The sequence below is a fragment of the Eptesicus fuscus genome, chromosome 22 (assembly GCF_027574615.1).
Source record: "Eptesicus fuscus isolate TK198812 chromosome 22, DD_ASM_mEF_20220401, whole genome shotgun sequence".
NCBI lineage: Eukaryota > Metazoa > Chordata > Mammalia > Chiroptera > Vespertilionidae > Eptesicus > Eptesicus fuscus.
The window spans coordinates 16,215,789-16,237,461 of NC_072494.1; the positions used below are offsets into that span (position 1 = coordinate 16,215,789).

Here is a 21,673-nt window from a genome sequence, read left to right on the forward strand (position 1 = left end):
GGATGCCTTAGCTGCCGCCGCTGGCAAAACAAAAGTTTCTCTTAGCTGCTTTCAGATTGAAGGGTGTGTTGAGGTATCAGAGTTGTAACTCTAGTAAAATTTCCAACCTGGCCCCCTCCCAACCTTTCAAGGACAGGGTGACCAGAGGGTCTCAAAGTGGACCACCCTCCAGCCACCATCACCTCCCCTCCCCGCTCCCCAGCCAGTCTCTCTAATCACCTTGCCCCTCAAACTGCTGGTTTCCCAAAAGGCTCTGGTGGAAACCAGCTCCCGGGGCAGGCCCCTGGGAAGTGGCCCCAGGAGGCGGGGGCAGGGGCGGGGGGCTTAGGAGAAGATCCTGATGGCTTGCGTGGCTGTGATGTGGCAGACGGGACACTCGGGGTCCGTCCGCTCACAGATGCGGACTGCACACTCCATGCAGAACAGGTTGTGTCCACAGGGCACGAGGGCGGCGGTCACCTCACTCTCAAAGCACACCATGCAATCGCGCCCGCCCCCGGGACTCCGCAGGCCGCCCCCCCCAAGTTTGGAGAAGCCCTGAAGTGGCTCTCCAGGCGGGCGTCGTGGGAGTCCCGCCAGCTCCGAGGTGGCCGGGGAGCGGTGCGCTCCTGGGGGGCCGGCACGCGTCTTGGCGGAAGAGGACGAGGAGGAGGAGGCAGAGGAGAAGAGCACCGAGGAGGGCGTGGCGTTCTCCTGGCCGGCCCACAGCGGGGGGCTGGTCTCTGCCACCCCGTAGTACACGTCCTGCTTGCCCACACCGTAGCCAGGGAACAGGTACCCGCTGTAGCCAAAGTCCCCGCCCTGCTCACCCAGGCGTGGGGTCTCGAAGCCCGAGTCCACGGCGCACTCGCCGATGCAGCCCAGGCTGTTCTGCCGGAAGGTGGAGAGGGGCTTGCAGGCGGGCGGGTGCACCCGCCAGGCCTCGGAGTAGCGGCTGTCCAGGGCGGCGTCGGGGCTCCCGGCCAGGAAGTCATTCTCATTGTTGTACTCGAGGATCTTGCCGGTGCGCACCGCGATGTGCGTCTCGATCTCCTCCCGCGCGCGCTCCACGTTGCCCGGGGCCCCCGTAATCTCGAACACCGGGTCGCGGTCTCGGCTTGGCGTGATAATGTACGTGTTGGTCTGCTGCTGGATGCGCTTGATGGTTGCCCCCTTGGGGCCCACCACCAGCCCCACCACGCGGTAGGGCACCCGCACGCGAATGGTCACCTGGCCAGGCAGCGCAGGCGCGACGCCAAAGGCAGCCCCGGACTTGTTGCGTGATGCTCGGATCATGGAGAAGTGCTCCGCCGCCGAGATGATTTCCCTGCGGGCCGTGGCCACGTCCTCCCGCCGCCCGGTCACCATGAACACTGGCTCCTCGCCCCGCACCGGGGTCTTGATGTAGGTGTTGGTCTTGGCCCTCAGGGCCTTGATCTTGCAGCCTGGGAGAGACGGAAGGGAGAGAAAGAAACTCACTGTACAAGATTTGTGCTGGGACCAATGAGCTCCCGATCCTCATTCAGATACCCGCCCCCTGGAACCTCTCAATCTACCCTTTGAACCCTGCCTCACCCCCCCCCCCCCCCAACCACCCTGATCTGAACAATCCACTCATTTCAGATCTACACAAGGTCTCTATCAACCACGTTTTTCAAAATGTAACAACTTTCCCTTGAATTCCATTCAGGACCTTCAAATTCATGTACTCCTTGAAACCCGGAAATAACCCTCCCAGAAAGCTGCTCACCTCAAATCTACGTACTAATTCCCCCCCCCCCCCCCCAACCATGAGCTGTTCTCTCAACTTCTCTACTGATTCCTGGCAACTCACCAACTTCCAAATCACTTCATCTATCACACTGCCTTTCTACCCCCCACCCCCCAATCTGTCACTGACTCTGATCTTTCCACAGAACTCCAAATGCACTCAGTAACCCCACAATCTACTCATCACTGGACCTCCATTCATTAAAAGTGTCCTCCAACCTACCCAGGGACCACGGACCCCCATCTGTTCTATGATCCCCTCCCCCGCCATCTTCCCCCCATCCTAGCATCCACCCATTAGTGTCTCTCAGTGTCTCCAATTCACAGCAGGTTTGCAGCAACTAGTGGAGTATGGGAGGCTGGGAAGGACCTGAGAATCAGTTTCAAGAGCGACAAGAGGAATATGAAGATGAAGATAATGTCGTGAAAGGGACAGGACTGAACCCCATAGTCACTCCTGCCACCCTGTCCCCTGGGAGCAGGAGAGCTGAGACGGGCTGGGGGCTGACTAGAGTGAGGGAGAGGTATTCTGGACCCTTATTTCCACTCTGAAGTAGGAGTGGGTTAAAGCTGGGAGGTTGGGGAGAGAGGCAGGAAAAGAAAGAAGAAATCGGAGACAAAGAGACAAAGAGGGAGAAGGGGAAAGAGAAGCGTGAGCGAGGGTGGGCCGGCAACACCACCTCTAAAGGGTGCCGACCTCAATGGCTGACTGGCCAAGCCTCTCTCTCCTCTCCCGGGTTCCCTCTCTCTGCACCCAGCTTCACAGAGACTCACATCCTTTCTTGAAGCACACATGCCACATGTGTGAGTTTGCACACGCAAGGACCTGAGCGCCGTGAAGTACTATGTGCCTTTCTCTAAATACTTTCACACACCTCTCACCCTCACCGCGATTCCCCGTCTCAGCCCTTCCTCCATCCCACTCCTCCATCCCTATCCCCCCCAGCACACAAGCAGCACATTCCTATGCACGCCCACAACTTTCACCCCATTCACGTAGAGATACATGCACACCCCTCTTCAGGTATATCCTCACTATATAGACTCACAATCTCTTTTCTCCCCCACCACACTACCTCTCCCCCAAAACCAACACTAGTAGTTCCAGTTTTCTGACTCTGCCCCAACTCTCCGTCCACAGGCCTGAGGAGAGCTTATTATTATTGTTGTTGTTGTTATCAGTCTCCTTCCTCCACTCCATACGGTCTCTTCAACCACAGCAGATTGGCGTACGGGAGGGTAGAATGGGTTGGGGCAGCTCTCCTAGCCTCCAAGAGACCTTAGAAAGGAGAAGTGGCCCCTCCCTTTCGTCCTCAGACTTCTTGGACATTGAGAAGTCCTACCTGTTGTCAAGCTCGCATCCTTGCTGCTTTAATGCCAGTAGACGACGGTGCAGAAGGCACGGAGTGTGGGGGAACAGTGGCATTCCCTCTCACACAGTGTCTACTCACATGGTGTCTGACAGACACCTGGGTTTTGGCTCTAACTTTTGGGTCCATAAAGTTAAGTGAGCTAAATACCTTTGGGGGTTGGGGCGGGGTGAGGAGGACAGGCCGGGGCAGAGTACTTTAAGCACAAAAGCTAGCGGGCCCGGCCCGGAGGTGCAGAACTGGTGGGGGAACTGACTCTATTGCAAGCCTAAAGAAGCACCTCTCGAGGGGAAGACCCCCTGGGCTTCACCGTCCTGGAGGTTAAACACAGGGGCACTGACACGGTAGCGGGAGCAGGGAGGTTAGACGAGAGGGAGGACTTGAGGAGGAATGAGGGGGGAAGAGAGAAATCCCCCCTACTTTTATGAGAGACAGCTCCATCTGATGCGGAGGCAGGAGAGGAAAAATGACTCCATGAAATTCTGGGGCCTCCCAAGACCACCCTCCCACAAGAAAGATATTAGTGTCCCCACCCAATTCCAGGGCTGTGGGTCCCTAGTTTCTGATAAAGAGGAAATCCAACTTTTCAAACCAGAAATCTCAAGAGATGGAGTGGGGCGGGTGGGAATGAGGGCTGTGTAGGCCAGTGGCATCGTCCCCTCCTCCATTCTGGATCTCCCAGCAAAATCCCACCAATCCCCAGCACTACAAGGGGGATGCGGTGGGGTGAGGAGCAGGGCCCCCTGGCTTCGCCTCCCCTCTTCCCCTGCCAGCAGCCGGCCTCCTCCCTCCCTCCCCAGCCGGAATGCAGCTCCGCTATTGTTCCCTACTGTGGGACAGCTCCTCCCCTGCTCCTTCCCCACCCCCACCTCACCAGCCCAGCCTTGCAATTTCCAAATCCGCCCCCCCCCCCCACAACTCCCCTTTGGGAAACTAGGAGAGGGAAGGGTCCCCAAGATTCCGTCTGCTCAATCTGGACAGTCATCAACACTCCGACCCCCACCGTCCAGGGATGCTGGAGTGGAGGAGGGTGTGGTATCAGACTGACTACACTGTATTAATTCCACATCCCTCCCCCAACGCACCCAGACACACGCCCTGCGCCCAATCTCCAGGTGAAGCTTTCGCACCCCTCCCCCCAAGTATGTCCCCTACCCCCCTGTCCTACTCCGGCACTACGGGAGACCCCCATCCAGGCCTCTGGCCCCTGGCCTAGGCTAGCCCAGAACAAAAGCCTGAGAGGGAGGAGGAGAGGGCCACACCAGGATGTGGCACTTCCTTGGAGGCGCCCCTTCCCAAACCCCGCAGACTGTTCAACTTCGGTGTGTGGGTGACCGCAGGCTTCCCTCCTCCCAGGAGCCCCCCTTCCCATCTCTCCCCCCAGGCTGGGACCCTCCCATGAGCCACACCCCCTTCCATTCCTACACTTAGCCCAACAAAGAGACAGATCCTCAGACTGGCTCCCCAGGCCAGGTCTCCCCCAAAGTGTGTAACTCCAGGCAGCTGGGGGTCTCAGGGGTACCCCCCTCCCCAATCCACTAGCAGATACCAGGGCAGGGGCTTCGGAGAAACTCTCTGCACATTCGGCCAGTTTTTCTGGCTTTGAGTGGACACCCCCTCAGGATAGACAGCCTCTCCAGATTGGAAAACCAATCCCCTCCCTTTTCCCTCTCTCTGAAGAGAGGATATTTCTTTGTCTGAGGGCCGGGCCCTGGGGGAGGAAGGATCTGGAGAGCAGTCCGACTGGGGGTACCAGGGAACTTTGTGGCACTAGGAAATCAGGGTTTGAGGAGGGCCCCCCTTTGTGGAGAAGGGACAGAGCCATAGGTGGACGGGAGAGGAAATGAACTTTCCGCGCTAGGGATGGGGTGCCCCCCCCCCCCCCATCCAGCGCCGCGATCTGGGCGCCCTCTTACCTTGCCTACCCACGATCTCGGCCACGTGCTCGGAGGTGGGCACGGGTACACACTCGGTGGTGTTGCTGCTGCCCTTCAGGCGCAGCTCGGCCTCTTTGTAGAGAGCGCAGAGCTTGGCGTCGCTGGCCCCTTTGGGGGCGGTGGGGGGCTGAGGCGTCTGCGCTGCGGGGGCCGCCGTCGGGGCGGCCGGGGGCGCCGCGGGCGGCGGCGGCGGGGCCGGCTGCGGGGGAGCGGCCGGCTGTGCAGGGGCGCCGCCCCCCCCACCTCCCCCGTCCTCGCCCGCCGTGGGGGCGGGGGGCTCCCCCAAACCCAGGAGGCAGAGTTGATCGAGAGCCAGCTGAAGGGCGCGCTCGTCTTCCAGCAGCCCTCGGTCCTTAGCGCTTCCCCCGAAACATCCTAGTTCTCCAAAGCCCCCATTTCTTTCCATTATTCCAGATACCACTAGACTAGGCATGGCGAAACAAAAGCTGGGGGAGAGAGAGAGAGGGAGAGAGAGGTGGTGGAAGGGAAAAGAGGAGAGAGGAGGGGAGGGGAGAGGAGAGGAGGGGGTGTGTGGGGAGGGGGGAACAAAGAACTGGGGAGGGGGAAAGACGGCGAGATAGAAAGATAGACCCTCCCCCTAAGCCCCCCTCCCCAAACACCCTGTAACCCGACTCCCCTCGCCCCAGCCCCCGGGGTGGGGGTGGGGGGAAAGAGAAACAAAACCAAGAAAGCAGATCTCTTCTCCTCTCCGGGGGTGACGGGGGACCGGGGGCTGCGGGATCTCTGCCCCCACCCCTCCCTCCTCGGACCCGGAGTCTCTAGACCCCGCCGTCCAGACGCCCCCCTTAGGCTCCCGCACCAAGCCCCAGTCTAGGAGTAGCACTCAGTGGCCCCCAATAGAGACCAGCCCCATCCAGCGCTCAAACTCTTTTGTTTTAAATGAACTGGATGGAGCAGCATGGAACTGACGGGAGGGGGGCGCGCCGGGGGCGCCGGGGGCATGCCGGGAGTTGTAGTTTCCCACCCTTGGGGGCGCGGGGACGAATTCCTTGACCCGAGGAGGTTCGGGATGTGCCTTGGGTCTTTACCCGCGGCTCGGAGGCAAAGCCGGGGGTGGGATGAAAGCCGAGGTCCCTAATTTTTTCGCGGGCAAGGGGAGAGGAGTCGGTGTACAGAAACGGAAGGGTTGAAAAAAAGACTAATGGAGCGCGCCCCCCTCCCAAGACTGGCTCCCACGCGGTCCCGGCAGGTCTCAGGTCCCTCTTTCTCATGGTAATGAGAGGGGGGGGGGGGGACGCGAGGGCGGGGAGCGGTCCCGGCTAGGTCACTGCGGCTTTCCCTCTCTCCTCTCCCCTCCTCCCTGCCGCGCTCCCTCTCCGCTCCCCCTCCCGCTCTTCCTGAGTGGATCCAGCTCTGGGCCGCGGGAGAGGTTCTCCGCAGAGCAGACAAAGCCCGCAGCTGCGATGCGGGGAGAACCCGGCTCAGCGCGCAGTGGGGGCCAGAATGGGGTGCTGGGCTGGAGTGTGGGACCCCCAGGCAAAAGACGGGGTCCCCTCATACCCAAGCGGCAAGCCATCCCCCCTCATACCCAACCGCCCCCCCAGTCTCGGAGATCTGAGAGGCACCGACTGGGAGGTGAGTTAGTTCTTGGCCTTCTGATCATTGGAGGGGAGCCTGGAGGGCTTTGGGGTGAGGAGGTGAGGAGGATGAGGGGGTGGAGGGAGAGGAGAGATGGGGAGGGGGGGGGGGCGCAGAGAGCGGGGAGGCAGAGTCCGTCTTAAAGGCATGATGTGACTGAACAGTTTTCGGGTGAGAGTCATGAGCTCTGGGTGCCACAGAAGGAGGGAGGGAGGCGATTGACTGTGACCCAGACTTCCTTCAGGCCTGGGCCATGCGTACAGGTGGGAGGCGATCGGTTGGTTATCCTCCACCATCATTCCACCCATCTCTTCCGCATTGAAAACTCATTAATTTAGTTCCTGTGACTCTGGAAATTTGGTGAAAGTGAAAATAAGTTTTTAAGGCATGAATTGGGCACTTGGGTACTTTTAGAGAGAGATTGGGGAAGTTGGGGGATAATGCACTCTTTTCTTCTCCCCTGACCCTACATCTTCAGCATTTCTTTTGCCCTCTTACGCCTGGTCTTTCTAGAGAGGAGAAAGGATGGCACTGCAGCATGAGGGCTTGAGGTCAGACTTTAAGTCGAACTTCCCAAAATAGTTGTATAAGAATGGGTGGGTGAGCTACAATAGTAGGTGTCCTTTTCTGGAGCACCTTGGAAACCAAAAGTCTGAACTCGTTTGTGAGGTACAGTCCTGCTGGAGGACAGATGAGATAGCTTCATAGACCTGGCACTGTGAGGCCAGAGGGAGGGCTGAGCCAAACCCGTTCCCTAAAATGCACACCAATGGAGGGTGGGAACTCTGAGAGGTTAGGGATTGACACTGTGCGGGGAGTGGGGGGGAGAAGGGGGCTCTTGCTCCTTTGCTAAGAAGATTCAGGTAGAGGAGCCATCACTGAGGAACCCCTGGAAAACCCTGGAGTTGGGGAGGGGTGCCCCCTGGATCAGGGACTTAACATGAGATTAACAACAAACCTCATTGTGGAGTTGGGTGCCACTGTCTCCAAGCAAGAGTGGGAGAGGAAGAAACGCAGAGATAAGGCCGGGCGGAAGTTGTCTGTTCTCTACTCTGGTCCCCTCTCTGTCCCAAGAGCCTGGATGAGGGGAGCTGTGGCACTGGGGACCTGGGGCTTTCGTTGAGTAGAGGTTCCTACTCTGCGGACCAGGTGACCGTTTTTTTCACGTTAATAGAAAAGCAAACAGTTGCATGGGACTTACTGTATGCCAGACATTTTTGTCACCAGCTGGTCTGAGCCTTCCTGTCCCCACCCAAATGAGATTGCCCCCTAGACACCCACCATTGAATTGGCCCTGCTTTCCTCCCCACTGAAGCTGATGAAAGCAGGAGGGTAATGACCACAGAAGCCTTGGGGATTTGGCCGGGGAGGAAAACAAAGGACAGAAACTTGTGTGTATGCGTGGGGAGGGGGACAGCTGCCGGATGGGAAAGGGTAGACAAAGGGCTGGGGTAGGGGAGACAGTGGTCCCTGCTGGACCCACTCCACTGGTCCAACAAGGACAGACACATCAGCCCCCTGGGAGTGTTAAGGCTCCATAGGTCCACCCACGGGTGTCCTGCTGAGGCTCCAGACAGATCTCCAAGGTGGGACAGGCAGCTGGGAACCCGGGCCCTGGAGGGCAGAACACGAGTGAGTGCACTTAGGCCTCTGGCACCGGTGTACACCCGGGAGTGTGTGCCTGCATATGGCACGGGGCATGTCCATCCGCACTGGGGACCGGCCACCAGAGTGTCCACGAAGCAGAGGAGCTTAAGGGGGGGCGCCTTGAGGAGCCACATTCCAGGGTGGGGTTTCCATGAGCCCTTCCCTTGCTTTCAGAGGCTGGTGGCCTCCTCTGTCCAGGGAACGCCCCTCCTCCACTGGCCCTCATGTTGGCCACGCTAGGTTTCTCTCCAAGGCCAACCTAGAATTATGACAATAAGGGCCCCAGGCTTAGAAATAGATGGCTTTGCCCACCCCACCCTACCCCTCACTCTCTGCCTTACGACCAGAAAAGTGTGTAGGTGGCATCTCTCTCCCCGCCAGGACCTTAGCGAACAGGACTGTATCTCTCATCTGTGTCATGGACCCCCACCGTGGCCCCCCAGTGCCCAGCCGGCACAGGGCCCCGCCTAAAACAGAAGCAAGAGTGTGTTGAGTGTAACGGCATATGTGAAGCTTCATGGTGTGAGGGGAAGGAGCAGGCCTCTGAAGCCAAGCTGCTGCCTCTTAGTTCTGCCCCTCGGGCACTGACTTGCTGCTGAGCCTCAATTTCCTCATCTGTGAAATGGAAATAATAAGCCAAACTCCTGGCACAGAGCCTGCTCCTCTTAGGTGCTCAGTCAGTGTCACTTTCCTGGCCCTGGCTGTTCTCCCCGTGCAGCTGACTTTGGCTAGACTGAGGTCTTTATTAATTAAATGTAATTCATTTATTCAGCTCTTCAAATGAATTCATTTATTGAACTCTTAGGATGTGCCCGGCACTGGAGATCCTGACCCACTGTGAATCACTTGAAGTCGGTTCTAGATCTAGACCTGCAGAAGTAAGATCATCTCAAACAAAGAGCAGATAATTCCAAAAATAATTCCTGTTGAGCACTGGAATGCAGGCAAACTCTCTCTCTCTCTCTCTCTCTCTCTCTCTCTCACACACACACTCACTCACACACACACACACACACACACCAGGCTCCTGGCCTTAGGCCTGAGGAACAAAGGGACCTGTGGAGTTGGCTGTATGTGTAGTGTGTGTGTGTGTGTGTGTGTGTGTGTGTGTGTGTGTGTGTGTGTGTGTATACGTGTGTAGACAGGCCTGGCTGCAAGACAGGAAAGGTGACCCAGTTGAGATGGGTGGCCCAAGGTTCACAGGGAGGCTGGAGGACAAGAATTGGGGTGTGTGTGTGTGTGTGTGTGTGTGTGTGTGTGTGTGTGTGTGTAGATCTGTGTATCTTTCTTTTCTAAGCAAACCTGGGCACCTATTATCACTGTCTACACACCAAGTCCCAAGGGAAGGGGGCATACACCTAATACCTGCCCCTCCCTGCCCCTAGGGAGGGAGGAAGACACCCACCAGGCTGCCCTGCCTAGCTGGCTGGCCCTTCTAGAGGTTATCGGACCCATCTCCCTACTCTTCTCAGGATGCCTTCTCCATCTGTCCTAGGCAGGTGGGTCTCTTCTCCTATGCTTTATGGGACCTCTATTTTCTTTTTTTTAAATACCCCTCCCTTAGGGGAAGTCCACCTTGTTATGTAAACACCAGCCAGTTTTCTGTCTGTCGCTGGAACAGCTCAGCTCATTCATTTCAATCAATGAGAATGTACTGGGGAGAAGTTTGCAGGTCACGCCAAAGAGACATCCAACTTGATCTCTGCCCTCAGCAGGACACAGAAGCTAGTCTGCATGACCCAGTGACATGGACAAACAGGAGTAAATGTGCGGGCAAAACAGTCTTTGGGACTTGGAGGGCTGCAGAGCTCAGAGGAGAGAGGAGGTCGCCGTGGGTCCTTCTGTTGTTATGGACCCGCTCTCCAAGGGCTTTGAAGCCCAGCCTGAGGTTTGGACCTGGACAGAGAAACACCTCCGCTCCTGGGACCACCACCCGGCACTCCCCCCACCAGGTCTTCTGCACTCTCTGATTTCCCCAGGGAGAGCAGCGCAGAGGGGGAGGGGCAGGACCAGGGTCCCCCAGGACAGCTGGCTGACAGGGCCCCTCTGGGACTCAGAGCCAGACCCAGGCGTCCTGGAGGCGGTGATACCGGAGCTGTGACAGTTGGTCCCCAGATTCCTCACCCAGTGGCGCCAGCTCTGGTTTCGTGCTGGGGTGAGGGGCAGGGCTCCTGGTGCCAGCCAGGGCTGAGTGCTCTCTTGGGGCAGGGAGGGGGAAGCAGTAAACATCCCCTTCGTAGGTTGTTGAGGGATTTTTCCAATTGCCCTCTCTGGGCCAGGCACCGTGCCCGATACTGACAGGGGATACTGAAGTATGAGGCACAATCTGGCACAGATGAAGTCTATGTAGAATGTCATAGGTGAACATGAAGGGGATGAGTGAATTAACAGGTTCATCAATTATCCAACGGCCTTGTTTTACAGAGGAGACGGGGGCCCAGAGAACCCAGGCCCTGTGACTTTTCTTGTGCCTTCTGTTCCATCATGCTTCCCTTTTCAGGAAAAGAAAGAGGAAGTCAGGGAGAGGGATGGGAAGGGACTTGCCATTGCCTGAGTGCCTATTTATTGCCAGGCTCTCTCGATTTCATCTGATCCTCTCCACACCTCTGTGAGGCTGGAATTGCCAGCTCTCCTTAACATCAGGGACCCACAGCTCAAAAAGATGAAGTAACTTGCTCAGGTCACACAGCTGGTAAGTGGACACTCCAGTGTCCAAAGCCAGATCTGTCTGACCCAGAGCCTAGGACCCCAGAGGTAAACAGTGACACCCAGCGAGTTTTTGGAGGCTGAGAAGGGAGCCATCGCTTTTAAAAGCTGGTGCACCTGCCCTAACCGGTTTGGCTCAGTGGATAGAGTGTCAGCCTGCGGACTGAAGGGTCCCAGGTTCGATTCTGGTCAAGGGCATGTGCCTTGGTTTCGGGCACATCCCCAGTGGGAGGTGTGCGAGAGGCAGCTAATCGATGTTTCTCTCTCATCGATGTTTCTCTCTCATCTATGTTTCTCTCTCATCAATGTTTCTAACTCTCTATCCCTCTCCCTTCCTAATTTAAAAATCAAAAAATAAAAAAAAATAAAAGCTGGAGCAGTTTGGAAAGGCTTGCTTCCTGGATGCAGTAGATCTGGAGTCCCTGACGGATGAATGAGGTTTATTCGAAGGGAAAGCATTAGAGGGATGTCTAGAGGTTGATGCCAGAGGTTCCCTGGGAAACTTGCTGGTTGGGCAGGTGGCCAGCTTGCCTGGGTGGGTCCTGAGGGGCCAGGGACAGTCAGAGGAAAAGCGCCTTCGAACCTTGGCCACGAGGTGGCGTTGCAGGCCAACGACGGGGAGCAGCTCCAGCGGGCTCTGATACTAGGAACCAGATGTTTCTTTCCCGCCCAACTGGGTCTCCTCGGGTGTCATCTCAAGCTCCCACCTTGCCCTCTTCTGGCAGGGCATCCAACACATGGGAGACGAGAAGAGGCTGCCAGGACCAAAACCCAGGTGGCCGGTACCTGGCTGTCCCCATGGTTAACCTGAGCCCCCTCCAGCTGTGTAAGACTGGCTTCGTGTCCAGGGGAGAAACTGTACAGGGAACAGGCTAAGGAAACAAGCACTGAGTCCAAATGACCTGGGCCTGGAAGGGGAATTCTAATACTACCTACCCAATACAAAGTTAAAATAAATACGGGCGTCCCCCAAAAATGTATACACACTTTAACAGCTGATAGCTTCACTTTGAAAATGACGTATAGTTTAATAAACACTGCCTTTATAACTATTCAAAGTGTGTGTATACATTTTTTTTTTTGGGGGGGGGGAGACAATATATATATGCCTCGACCACTTGCTGTGTCAGGCACTGTTCTAAGCCCTGGACATAACGCCATTGAACAAGACAGACAGTCTTGACTGTCCCAGAGCGGATCGTCGGTAGGGGCAGGGGGGAGGCAGACAGTAAGGAAGTAGATCGTGTGATTTCTGGTAGTGGTAACCGCTCTGAAGAAAAATAAAGCAGGCTATGGGGATAGAAAGGTATGAGGTGATGCATTTAGAAAGGATGGCCCTATTGTGAGAATTTAACTGGACGTATATAGAGCATAGTGCTCGGCATTGTGGTGGCTGCTGTCACCATTACTTTGTGCCCGTGGCTTCTGCCCCGTTCTGTTGCCACGTGCCCCTTCCTCCGTCCCACTTTTCTCCACGTTTTTCCCATTGGCCCCCACAGGAACAGCAGGCGCTCCCGTTTTCCTGGCTTGGAACCAGGAGCCCCGAGCTTTCAGTCCTGGCACTGCCAACACGGTTCATACCTGCTCCTCCCCCAGCTTCCCCCGCTTCCGGAAAGGACCACCCTCCCCATGGTTGCTCAAGCCAGAAATCTGGAGCCTTCTGTGATTCCTGCCTTTTCCCAAACTTCCTCCCATCCAGTCCATCAACCAGTCCTCTCAACTGCACCTCAAAACATTCCCCAAATCCATCGCTTTCTCGCCTCCACTGCTACCTTCCTGATCCGAGCTCCCAGCATCTGCCTGCAGGAGCCTCTAACTGGTCTCCCTCCTCTGCTCTTGTCTCCCCTGTCCCTATCAATCCGTCCTCCACACAGTGGCCAGAGAGATCACTTTAAAAAAAAAACATGACCATGAAACTCTTATTTAAAACCTTGCAGTAGCTCCCCATTGCCATTAGATTCAAGACCAAACTTCATGTGTTTTTTAAATTTTTAAATTATTTTTACAGAGAGAGAGAGACACACAAAGAGAAACATTGATTTGTTGTTCCATTTATTTATGCATTAATTGGTTGATTCTTGTATGTGCCCTGACCAGGGATCAAACCTGCAACCTTGGTGTATTGGGACGATGCTCTAACCTACTGAGCTACCTGGTTAGGGCCTTCCTGTGGTTTAAAACATCCTTCATGTTCTGGCTCCTGCACGCCTGTCCAGCTGATCCTGCCCTCCCTCCCATTCTCCATTGCAGCCACATGCATCTTCCCCCAGTGCCTTGAGCACACCATGGGAATAAAGCACAGTGGGGCCTGGAACTGGACACGAGAGATAACTGGAGGTGCTAGGGAGGTAGTGAGAGTGGAGAGCAGCCTAACCTCTGACCCTCAGGTTCCTGGGAAGGGACCTTGTGTGAGGATGTTGGAGCTAGAAAGTGCCCCGGAGGCCCCCTGGCTCAAGCCACCCCGTGTGCAGTGGTGAGCTGGAGATGCCTTGTACCTGCAGGTGAGAGCCCCTTGTTCAACTTGAAATCAGCCATGGTGAGAGAATTCAACCATAGAAATTGGAAGTTGCCATAAACCAGGGCTTCTCCCCCTCCCCGGGTTATTAAATATGCACAAACACGCCACTGCTCCACACTCTCCTGCCCCCACTTCACGGAAGAGGAAACTGAGGCCCAAAGATGTGGAGTGCCCTGTTCAGTACCACACGGTAATTTTCTTCCTTGTGTTCATTCAGTTCATCGTTCACTCAAAATTTTTTATCGAGGGTCTCCCCTGTGATAGGCTTTAGAGAGACACCTCCCTGGTCCCGGGGGAGCTTCCAGTCTGGTGTCACTTGCCGAACGTGGAAACTGCTTTGAACGCACTGTGGGCTAGGTGCTTGCAAAAGGTAGGTCCTGGATGCCACGGCATCGAAGGCCATGGTCAAGATGGCCTCTCAGGGGACATGCCTCCTACGCTCAGCTCTGAAGGAGGAGGAGGAGGCAGCCGGGATGAGTGGAGCCGGGAGGGCTCTTGGCAGAGGCAGGAGCACCTGCAGAGGCCCAGGGGTCTGGCAGGAGCAGCTGACCTGCGCGTATACACGCTTTTGCCCTCTCACGGGCACACTATGTGCAGGACTCCCCTTCCCAGCCGTGATTCAGGGGAGGGGTCACATGCTTAGAGGTCCCTTCTGAGCCATCGTCAGAAGTCCTCCCAGTGAATTCGCACCGTCACGGAGTTCCCGCTGGGTACGCGTTCAGACGAGGTGCTAGAGAGAGGAGGGACACGACGTGCCAGGCTGTCTGGTGCCGGTGCCCCTTAGTGCCAGTTTTCTAGCAGCACTTCCAGGCCCTTCCAGGTGGGGAACACTACATGCCTCTCAGGCAGCCTTCGCCGATGACTGAAGGCCGGTTGGTTGGCCCAAGCCCTGACGTCGGACCTGCGCAGCGGGCCTACCTACTCCCTGTGTGTCTGTGCCCCTCCTTCCCACACTGACCAGGGCTCTTCAGAGCAGGGGCTATGTCCAGTCTCAGTTCTTACCTTACTTGACCTCTGACCCTGCTGGTCCCTCCCTCCTTCTCCAAACTTCCCTCCCTGGCATCTCTCCTATCTCCCTGGGTGCTGCTCCTCGGCCCTTCTCTCTTCCGTCCACACGGCCAGAGGCTCCCAAGGCTGTAGTGTCCTCAGCCTAACAGGCCTCTTCCCTGGCTGCAAATGCATGTCTCTGAACCTGTTTCCCCACTAATGACACGAAGATAACAGTCGCAATGACCTCATGGGATCGCTGTGTGATTAGTGGAAAGAGGCATGTGAAGGACTGACAATAACATCTAAAGTACACAGAACGTGCTTAATAAATGTGTTTATTATTTAGGACTTAGTCATCCCTTCCTCAGGGAGGCCTGCTCCAAACCCATGGCCTGGGTTCCGTGTCTGGTCCCTGCCCCCGGCATCCTGAGCTGTGTCATTGAATGGCTTGTTTCAGGAGGACGGGACCCATTTTGGCACCCAGATGGTAAATATCTGTGAGTGGATGGAGGAACAAAAGGTGTGGATGACTGCCTCCCCGGGGAGGGAGAGGACCGAGAGCCCGGAGCTGCGGCCACTCAGGACAAGCCTGGGCACAGCCACCCATAAGAAGGGGGGGCTGGTTCCCCCAGGACAGCAGGTGGCGCCAGTGCCTGCCAGTCTCAGCCAGTGGCCACCTCCCTGGCCCTTGCTGGTCTCACATCTCCGAGCCGAGGCATCCACTGGGCCAGGCCCGGGCGGCAGGGGTGATGCATGCTCACTGCTCAGGAACAGGTAGTTTCCTAGGGGGTGCCCCGCCAACTCGGCAGGGAAGGGAGTAGGGGGCCCCTGGCTGGAGGGGCTGAGGCACAGACCCTGGAGTGGGGGTAGGTTGACAGTATCTTGGGGACCTGAAATGAGAGGCAGTTCAATCAATGAGTCAAAAGCTGAGATCTAGGAACCAGACACAGCGTGGGGGACAATGTGGTGAAATCAGTCAGCGGGAAGGGAAGGGGAGGCCCGGTTTCTATGACAATAGTAGTGTTTGTGGCAAGCTGGGGACTCCTGAGTCCCCAGGGCCTGTGAAACCGTGATTCACCACAGGAAAGGGAAGGCTGCGGACGGACTGGGTGCTGGGGACCGGATGCCTGTGGCTCCTCGCGGTGCTTAGCACGCGCTCCTCCAACCTCAGCCCACAGGCCTGTGCTCTGCCAGGTACTAGGAGGGGAACGGAGCTCTCGGCTCTCGCTGCACATGCACATCTGACTTTCTGCTCACAACGGCCTTGTGGGGTTACTGTTACCTCTTTTTAAAAACTTTTTAAAATATATATATTTAAAAATATATTTTTATTGATTTCAGAGGAAGGGAGAGGGAGAGAGAGATAGAAACATCAATGATGAAAGAGAATCATTGATCGGCCGCCTCCTTCATGCCCCCTACTGGAGCCCGCAACCCAGGCATGTGCCCTTGACCAGAATCGAACCTGGAACCCTTCAGTCCCCAGGCCAATGCTCTGTCCACTGAGCCAAACTGGCCAGGGCTAAAAAATATTTTTATTGATTTCAGAGAGTAAGGGAGAGGGAGAGAGATAGAAACATCAATGATGAGGAAGAATCATTGATCAGATGCCTCCTGCATGCCCCCCACTAGGGATCGAGCCCGAAGCCCAGGCATGTGCCCTGATCGGGAATCAAACCGTGACCTGGTTCATAGATGGATGTTCACTGAGCTGCGCGGGCCGGGCTCACCCATTTTATAGGAAAAGAAACCGTTACCCTGGCCCAGATGACACAGTAGGACAGGACATGAGTGGCGGAGCCAGGAGACTCTAACCTTGCTTGTGAAGACCCAGAAAGCCGGAAAGTAAGAACAGGAGCATGGAAGTTAGATTGTGGCTAAGACTCTGGAGGAGATGGGAAGGGGTCCTCCATCTCCCCAGCCTCGACTTCCTGCCCTGCCCTGTGTGCCCAACACTGATAGGGAGGGAGGCTGGCAAAATGGATGGCCTGATGTGGGCCAGAAATTGGGTCCAGCCCCCCTCACTCTCTTCCAATTCTTTGTGTGTGTGTGTGTGTGGTTAATTCTTACCCAAGGATATATTTTTTCCCATTGATTTTTAGAGAGAGTGGAAGGAAGGGAGGGAGGAAGGGGGAGAGAGAAAGAGAAACATTGTTATGAGACACATCAGTTGGTTGCCTCCCACACATGCCGACTGGGCTGGGGATCGAACCTGCAACCCATACTGGATCCAAGGTCACACAACCAGTAAGTGGTGGAGCTGGCTTTCAAGTCCACACTCAAGGTACATGCTCTTCTTGACTGGGAATCGCACCTGAGACCCAGTGCATTGGCTGACGCTATAACCACTAGCCAGAGTGTCTCCTCCAGTTCTGGCCCTAGGGGCAGGAGAGAGAGAGAGAGAGAGAGAGAGAGAGAGAGAGTGTGTGTGTGTGTGTGTGTGTGTGTGTTCTGTGATCATCATGTTTGCCCTACCCTACCCCCAATGGTGAGGAACCAGACACAGTGAGGGACAATGGCTGGGTAGCTCAGTTGATTAGAGCACAGTCCCTTCTAAAGTCTGGGAGTTCCGGGCCTCCTCCAGTTGCCATCAGGACAGTGTCCTTCTTCTTCTTCTTCTTTTCTTCTTCTTTTTTAAATATATTTTATTGATTTTTACAGAGAGGAAGAGAGAGGGATAGAGAGTTAGAAACATCGATGAGAGAGAAACATCAATCAGCTGCCTCCTGCACGCCCCCTACTGGGGATGTGCCCGCAACCAAGGTACATGCCCTTGACCGGAATGGAACCTGGGACCCTTCAGTCCGCAGGCCGACGCTCTATCCACTGAGCCAAACCGGTTTCGGCAGGACAGTGTCCTTCTTGTCTAGCTGTGGGGGCCCCACAATTTCAGTATGAAAGGGGTATCCCCATCCCACCCCTGAGCTTGACGGCCTGCAAGAGGGAAGCCCAGCCCCTTACCACCTCTTCCCCTGCAGCAGAGGGATGAAGGTCGGAAGGGCCTTGGGACTCTTCCAGTTCCGTCTCCTTGTCTGATAGGTAAGGAAACCGAGGCCCATAGGAGGAAGACAATTTCTCCAAGGTTACTGGGTGAATTCGTGGAAGAGGGAACTAGGTCCCTTGTCTCCTGACTCTTGACTTTGGCACCGGGTGATTGGGACCAGTCAGTCAGATGAACAGAGGGAGGCAGCAGATGAAATCGGATAACCTCACAGAGCGTAGCCGTGGGAAGAAGGCGGGCGATTCCTGTTCCACCTCTCTACCAGGTCACATCAGGAATAATGGAGGTGAGATCATCGGAAAGACTGATCACATAAGCACATCAGGTGTACGAGATCTGGGGTCCAGGTGGACTGGGTGATTTGGGCACATGACTTACCCTCTCTGAGCCCCAGTGGTAATGAGGGGTACCCTCCCTTCAGGGTTGTGGGGAGGAGAGAGGGGATGCTGGGCAAGTACTTGTGAATTATGGATTGACGTGAAGGTCCTTGTCTAGTGAGACAGAGCTGCCTTATGGTGCAGAGGTGGGGACAAACCAAAGTGCTTGACCCTTGACCCCTGGGAGAGCAAGGAAGGAATGAACTTCTGACATGCTTAACACACGCAGCCATTCTCTTCCCTGGGATCAACCAAACTGGGCAGCAGTTTCTTGGAAAAGGGGGAGGGGGTGCCTAGAGGCCAGGGAAGCTAAACACTAATTAGCTCTCCCTCCCTAATTGGACTTAATTGCCTCCTTGTGATCAGCAATTAGGAGGCTGCATCCATTAGCACAGGGAGGGTGACCGCTCACTTGGGCTGGTCAGGGCTCCCCCTCAGGAGGGGAGGGAGGCAGGCAGGTAAAGGGCGGCCGAGCCCCACACCACTCAGCCCCTCAGGGGCCTCCAGGCCTCCAGCTGGACTGTAGCTTTTCTGACCTCAGTTTACCCACTCTCACCGGCTTCCAGATGTTTCTGCCCAGGCTTGTGGGAGCTAGGCCTGGCACTTTCATGGGCTTCTTTGCAACTTTGGAGTTGACAGTTGTGGGGTCAAGGTTGAGAGTGTGGACTTCAAAGCCAGTTCTACCACTTATTGGTCGTGTGACCTTGGATCCATTGTGCTTTGTTTTCTTACTGCAAAACTGAGCTACTAGTTTAATGACAGTCCCTTCACCCTGGCCGGGTAGCTCAGTTGATTAGAGCATCGTCCCAGTACACCAGGGTTGCGGGCTCAATCCTGGTCAGGGCACAAACAAGAGTCAACCAATGGCCGAAACCGGTTTGGCTCAATGGATAGAGCGTCGGTCTGCGGACTGAAAGGTCCCAGGTTCGATTCCGGTCAAGGGCATGTACATTGGCTGCGGGCACATCCCTGGTAGGGGGTGTGCAGGAGGCAGCTGGTCGATGATTCTCTCTCATCGATGTTTCTAGCTCTCTATCCCTCTCCCTTCCTCTCTGTAAAAAATCAATAAAATAAAAAATAAAAAAAAAGAGTCAACCAATGAATGCATAAATAAGTAACACAAATGGATGTTTCTCTCCCCCCCCCCCACACACACACCTCTTTCTCTAAAATCAATACATAATAAATAAATATCAGTCACTTCTGCCCTGGCCAGAGTGGCTATGTGGCTAGAGTGTTGGCCTGGGCACCGAAGGGTTGTGGGTTCGATTCCCCATCAAGGTCATGTACCTGGGTTGCAGGCTTAGGCTCGATCCCTGGCCTGATAGAGGCACTTTTGGGAGGCAACCAATCAATGTGTCTCTCTCATATTGATCTCTCTCTTTCTCTACCCCCCCCCCCCCCCCCGCTTCCTCTCTCTCTCTCTCTCTGAAAAGCAATGGGGAAAATATCCTCCGTGAGGATTAACAAACACAGAACAGTCCCTGTGTGCAGGGTTATAGTGAGGGTCAGGTGGTTAATGCACCTGCACGATTTAGAACAGTTTCTGGCGTAGTAAGTACTCAGCACGTATTAGCTGTTATTATAACCCCCACTCCAAACCTCAGCTTCTTTACCTGCAAAGTGACAGATTGGAGAGGTGTTTGCTGGATAAACGTGCAGGTCCCATCCAGACCAATTTATGAATCAAGATATCTGAGACTTTGGCATGATCAGTTTTTTTTGTTTTTTTTAAATATTTTATCGATTTTTTACAGAGAGGAAGAGAGAGGGATAGAGAGTTAGAAACATCAATGAGAGAGAAACATCGATCAGCTGCCTCTTGCACACCCCCTACTGGGGATGTGCCCGCAACCAAGGTACATGCCCTTGACCGGAATCGAACCTGGGACCCCTGAGTCCGCAGGCCGACGCTCTATCCACTGAGCCAAACCAGTTTCGGCAGTTTTGTTTTTTTGTGTGTGTTTTTTTCTTTTGGCATTAGCAGTTTTCAAAGTCCCCTCCCCGACGCCATGTTGATGCCCAGGGAGGGTTGAGACCCCTGGATGTGTGGTCTCCAAGGTTCCCCCCCGGCCCTGACCCCTGAAAACTCTCCAGTCACTGACACAGTGGCTCCCCGCCCTGAATCACACTGGACTCTCCACCACCCTAGAGGCGCTGCGGTTTGATTGAGAGCTGGTTACTACCTGTGTGGCCGGAAGCAGGTCCCTCCCATTTACCTGGACTGAGTCCTAGCTACGCCCCCCCTCCCAGGGCTGCCTGGAGATCATGCTTCCTGATAGGCCCTCTATAAAGGTAGGCAATTATAGTATCCCTTCCCTCAACAAACAGTTATTAAGGGCCTAGCCTATACCCTATCTCCTTTACACACGGTGACTACTGAGTTATAAGCTCCTGGGGAGATTTGTCTTGAACCATCAGACAAGTCAAGTTCTGCAGCCAGCCTTTTTTTTTTTTTTTTTTTTAAGCTCCTGCTGGGTATCAAATGAGTCAATGAATGGAAAGAACCTAGAACAGGCCCTGACACACAGCGAGGGCTCTATAAACAGTAGCTCCTGTTTCTACAGGGGCTGGCGGTGTTGTGACCATGCCCCAGGGTCGGTGTGGAGGGAGGCCTAGGGGCGGGGCACACGCGGAGCTCTGATGCAGAGAGATAGTGAGGTTGCACTTGGGAGGCAGGTGAGGCTAGAATGAGGTTTGGAAGAGTGGGGGGTGGGGGTGGGGAATGTAGAGGGGGGACTTGAGCGCTTTGAGAGTGCTGGTTCCTGATGGGGGCCTGGTGAGATGGTCAGCTCAAGCGTGGAAAGGGCCCCTTGCGTGTCCCAGGCCCTGTGCTGGAGGCTGGGAATACAGCCTTTACCCGCAAGGATTTCCCCTGATGGGGGAAGACAGAGGTGTGCAGACAGAGTCACTAGCGGCGACACCTAGCCCCGTCTTGGTGACACCTGTAGCTGGAGGAGGAGGAGGAGTTGGTCAGAGGGCAAAGCATGTGCCAAGTTCAAGCAGGGTGCCTTCGATGTAAGCAGAGAGGTCGGGATTATTGGAATCCGGGGTGCAAACGATGAGGCTGGAGGTACAGGCAGAACTGGGTCACTGAGGACTCTGTAAGCCCTCTCAAGGAATTTGTACTCGATCCCAAATACAGTGGGATGCAGGGCTCGTTTGAAGTCTTGTGGAGACAGGCCGAGGCTGGTATTTTGGAAAGATGGCTGCGGTTCAGGGAGGAGGAAGGATCCGAGCAGAGGCAAGGGTGGAGGCAGGGAGGCCAGCTGGGACGCCCTGCAGGTTCCAGGCCAGGGGGATGGGGATCAGAATGGGGAGCTGGAGGCAGTGCACAGAATAGAGAAATGGAGGGGGAGCAGAGTGGGGTTGGGTGTGTTGGGAAGACAGGGAGAACTCCATCTGAGACATCTAAGGAGGCCTGGCAAGTATGGGAGCAGGGGTAACCCCTGACCTGGGAATGCTTGGAATCCTCCGCTGGGAACTCTCTGGAGTGGAGCGGCCACTCACCCTCGGCCCAGTGCCGGGCTCCCATCTCTGGGACGGGCTCAGAGGCACCCTGTCAGGGGTGGAACCCTCCCTGGCCCAAGGGGAGAGATGTGCCCTTCCTGCTTCAGGACGTGTTTCAGGGGAAGAAGCAATGACAGGTGAGTTCAGGGAGCTCCCCGACCCCCACCCCACCCCCAGCCTTTGGTCTCAGGTGTGGCCCCTGGGGAGGATTCCAAGGAAGAGGCCAGAAGCCAAGCTCTCTGGTCCTGGAGTGCACAGGGCACCAGGGT

At 55.6% G+C, this 21,673-nt stretch overlaps 1 protein-coding gene across 1 annotated transcript; it reads right to left on the reverse strand.

Annotated features, from left to right (window-relative positions):
- Positions 1-308: 308 nt before the first annotated feature.
- MEX3A (mex-3 RNA binding family member A) lies at positions 309-5,489 on the reverse strand. Its single transcript, XM_054712015.1, has 2 exons — positions 5,036-5,489; positions 309-1,424 (listed from the first exon to the last, which is right to left on the reverse strand). Exons 1-2 carry the CDS (start codon positions 5,487-5,489, stop codon positions 325-327), a joined length of 1,554 nt encoding a protein of 517 aa, XP_054567990.1. The 3' UTR covers positions 309-324.
- Between the last annotated feature and the right edge of the window lie 16,184 nt (positions 5,490-21,673).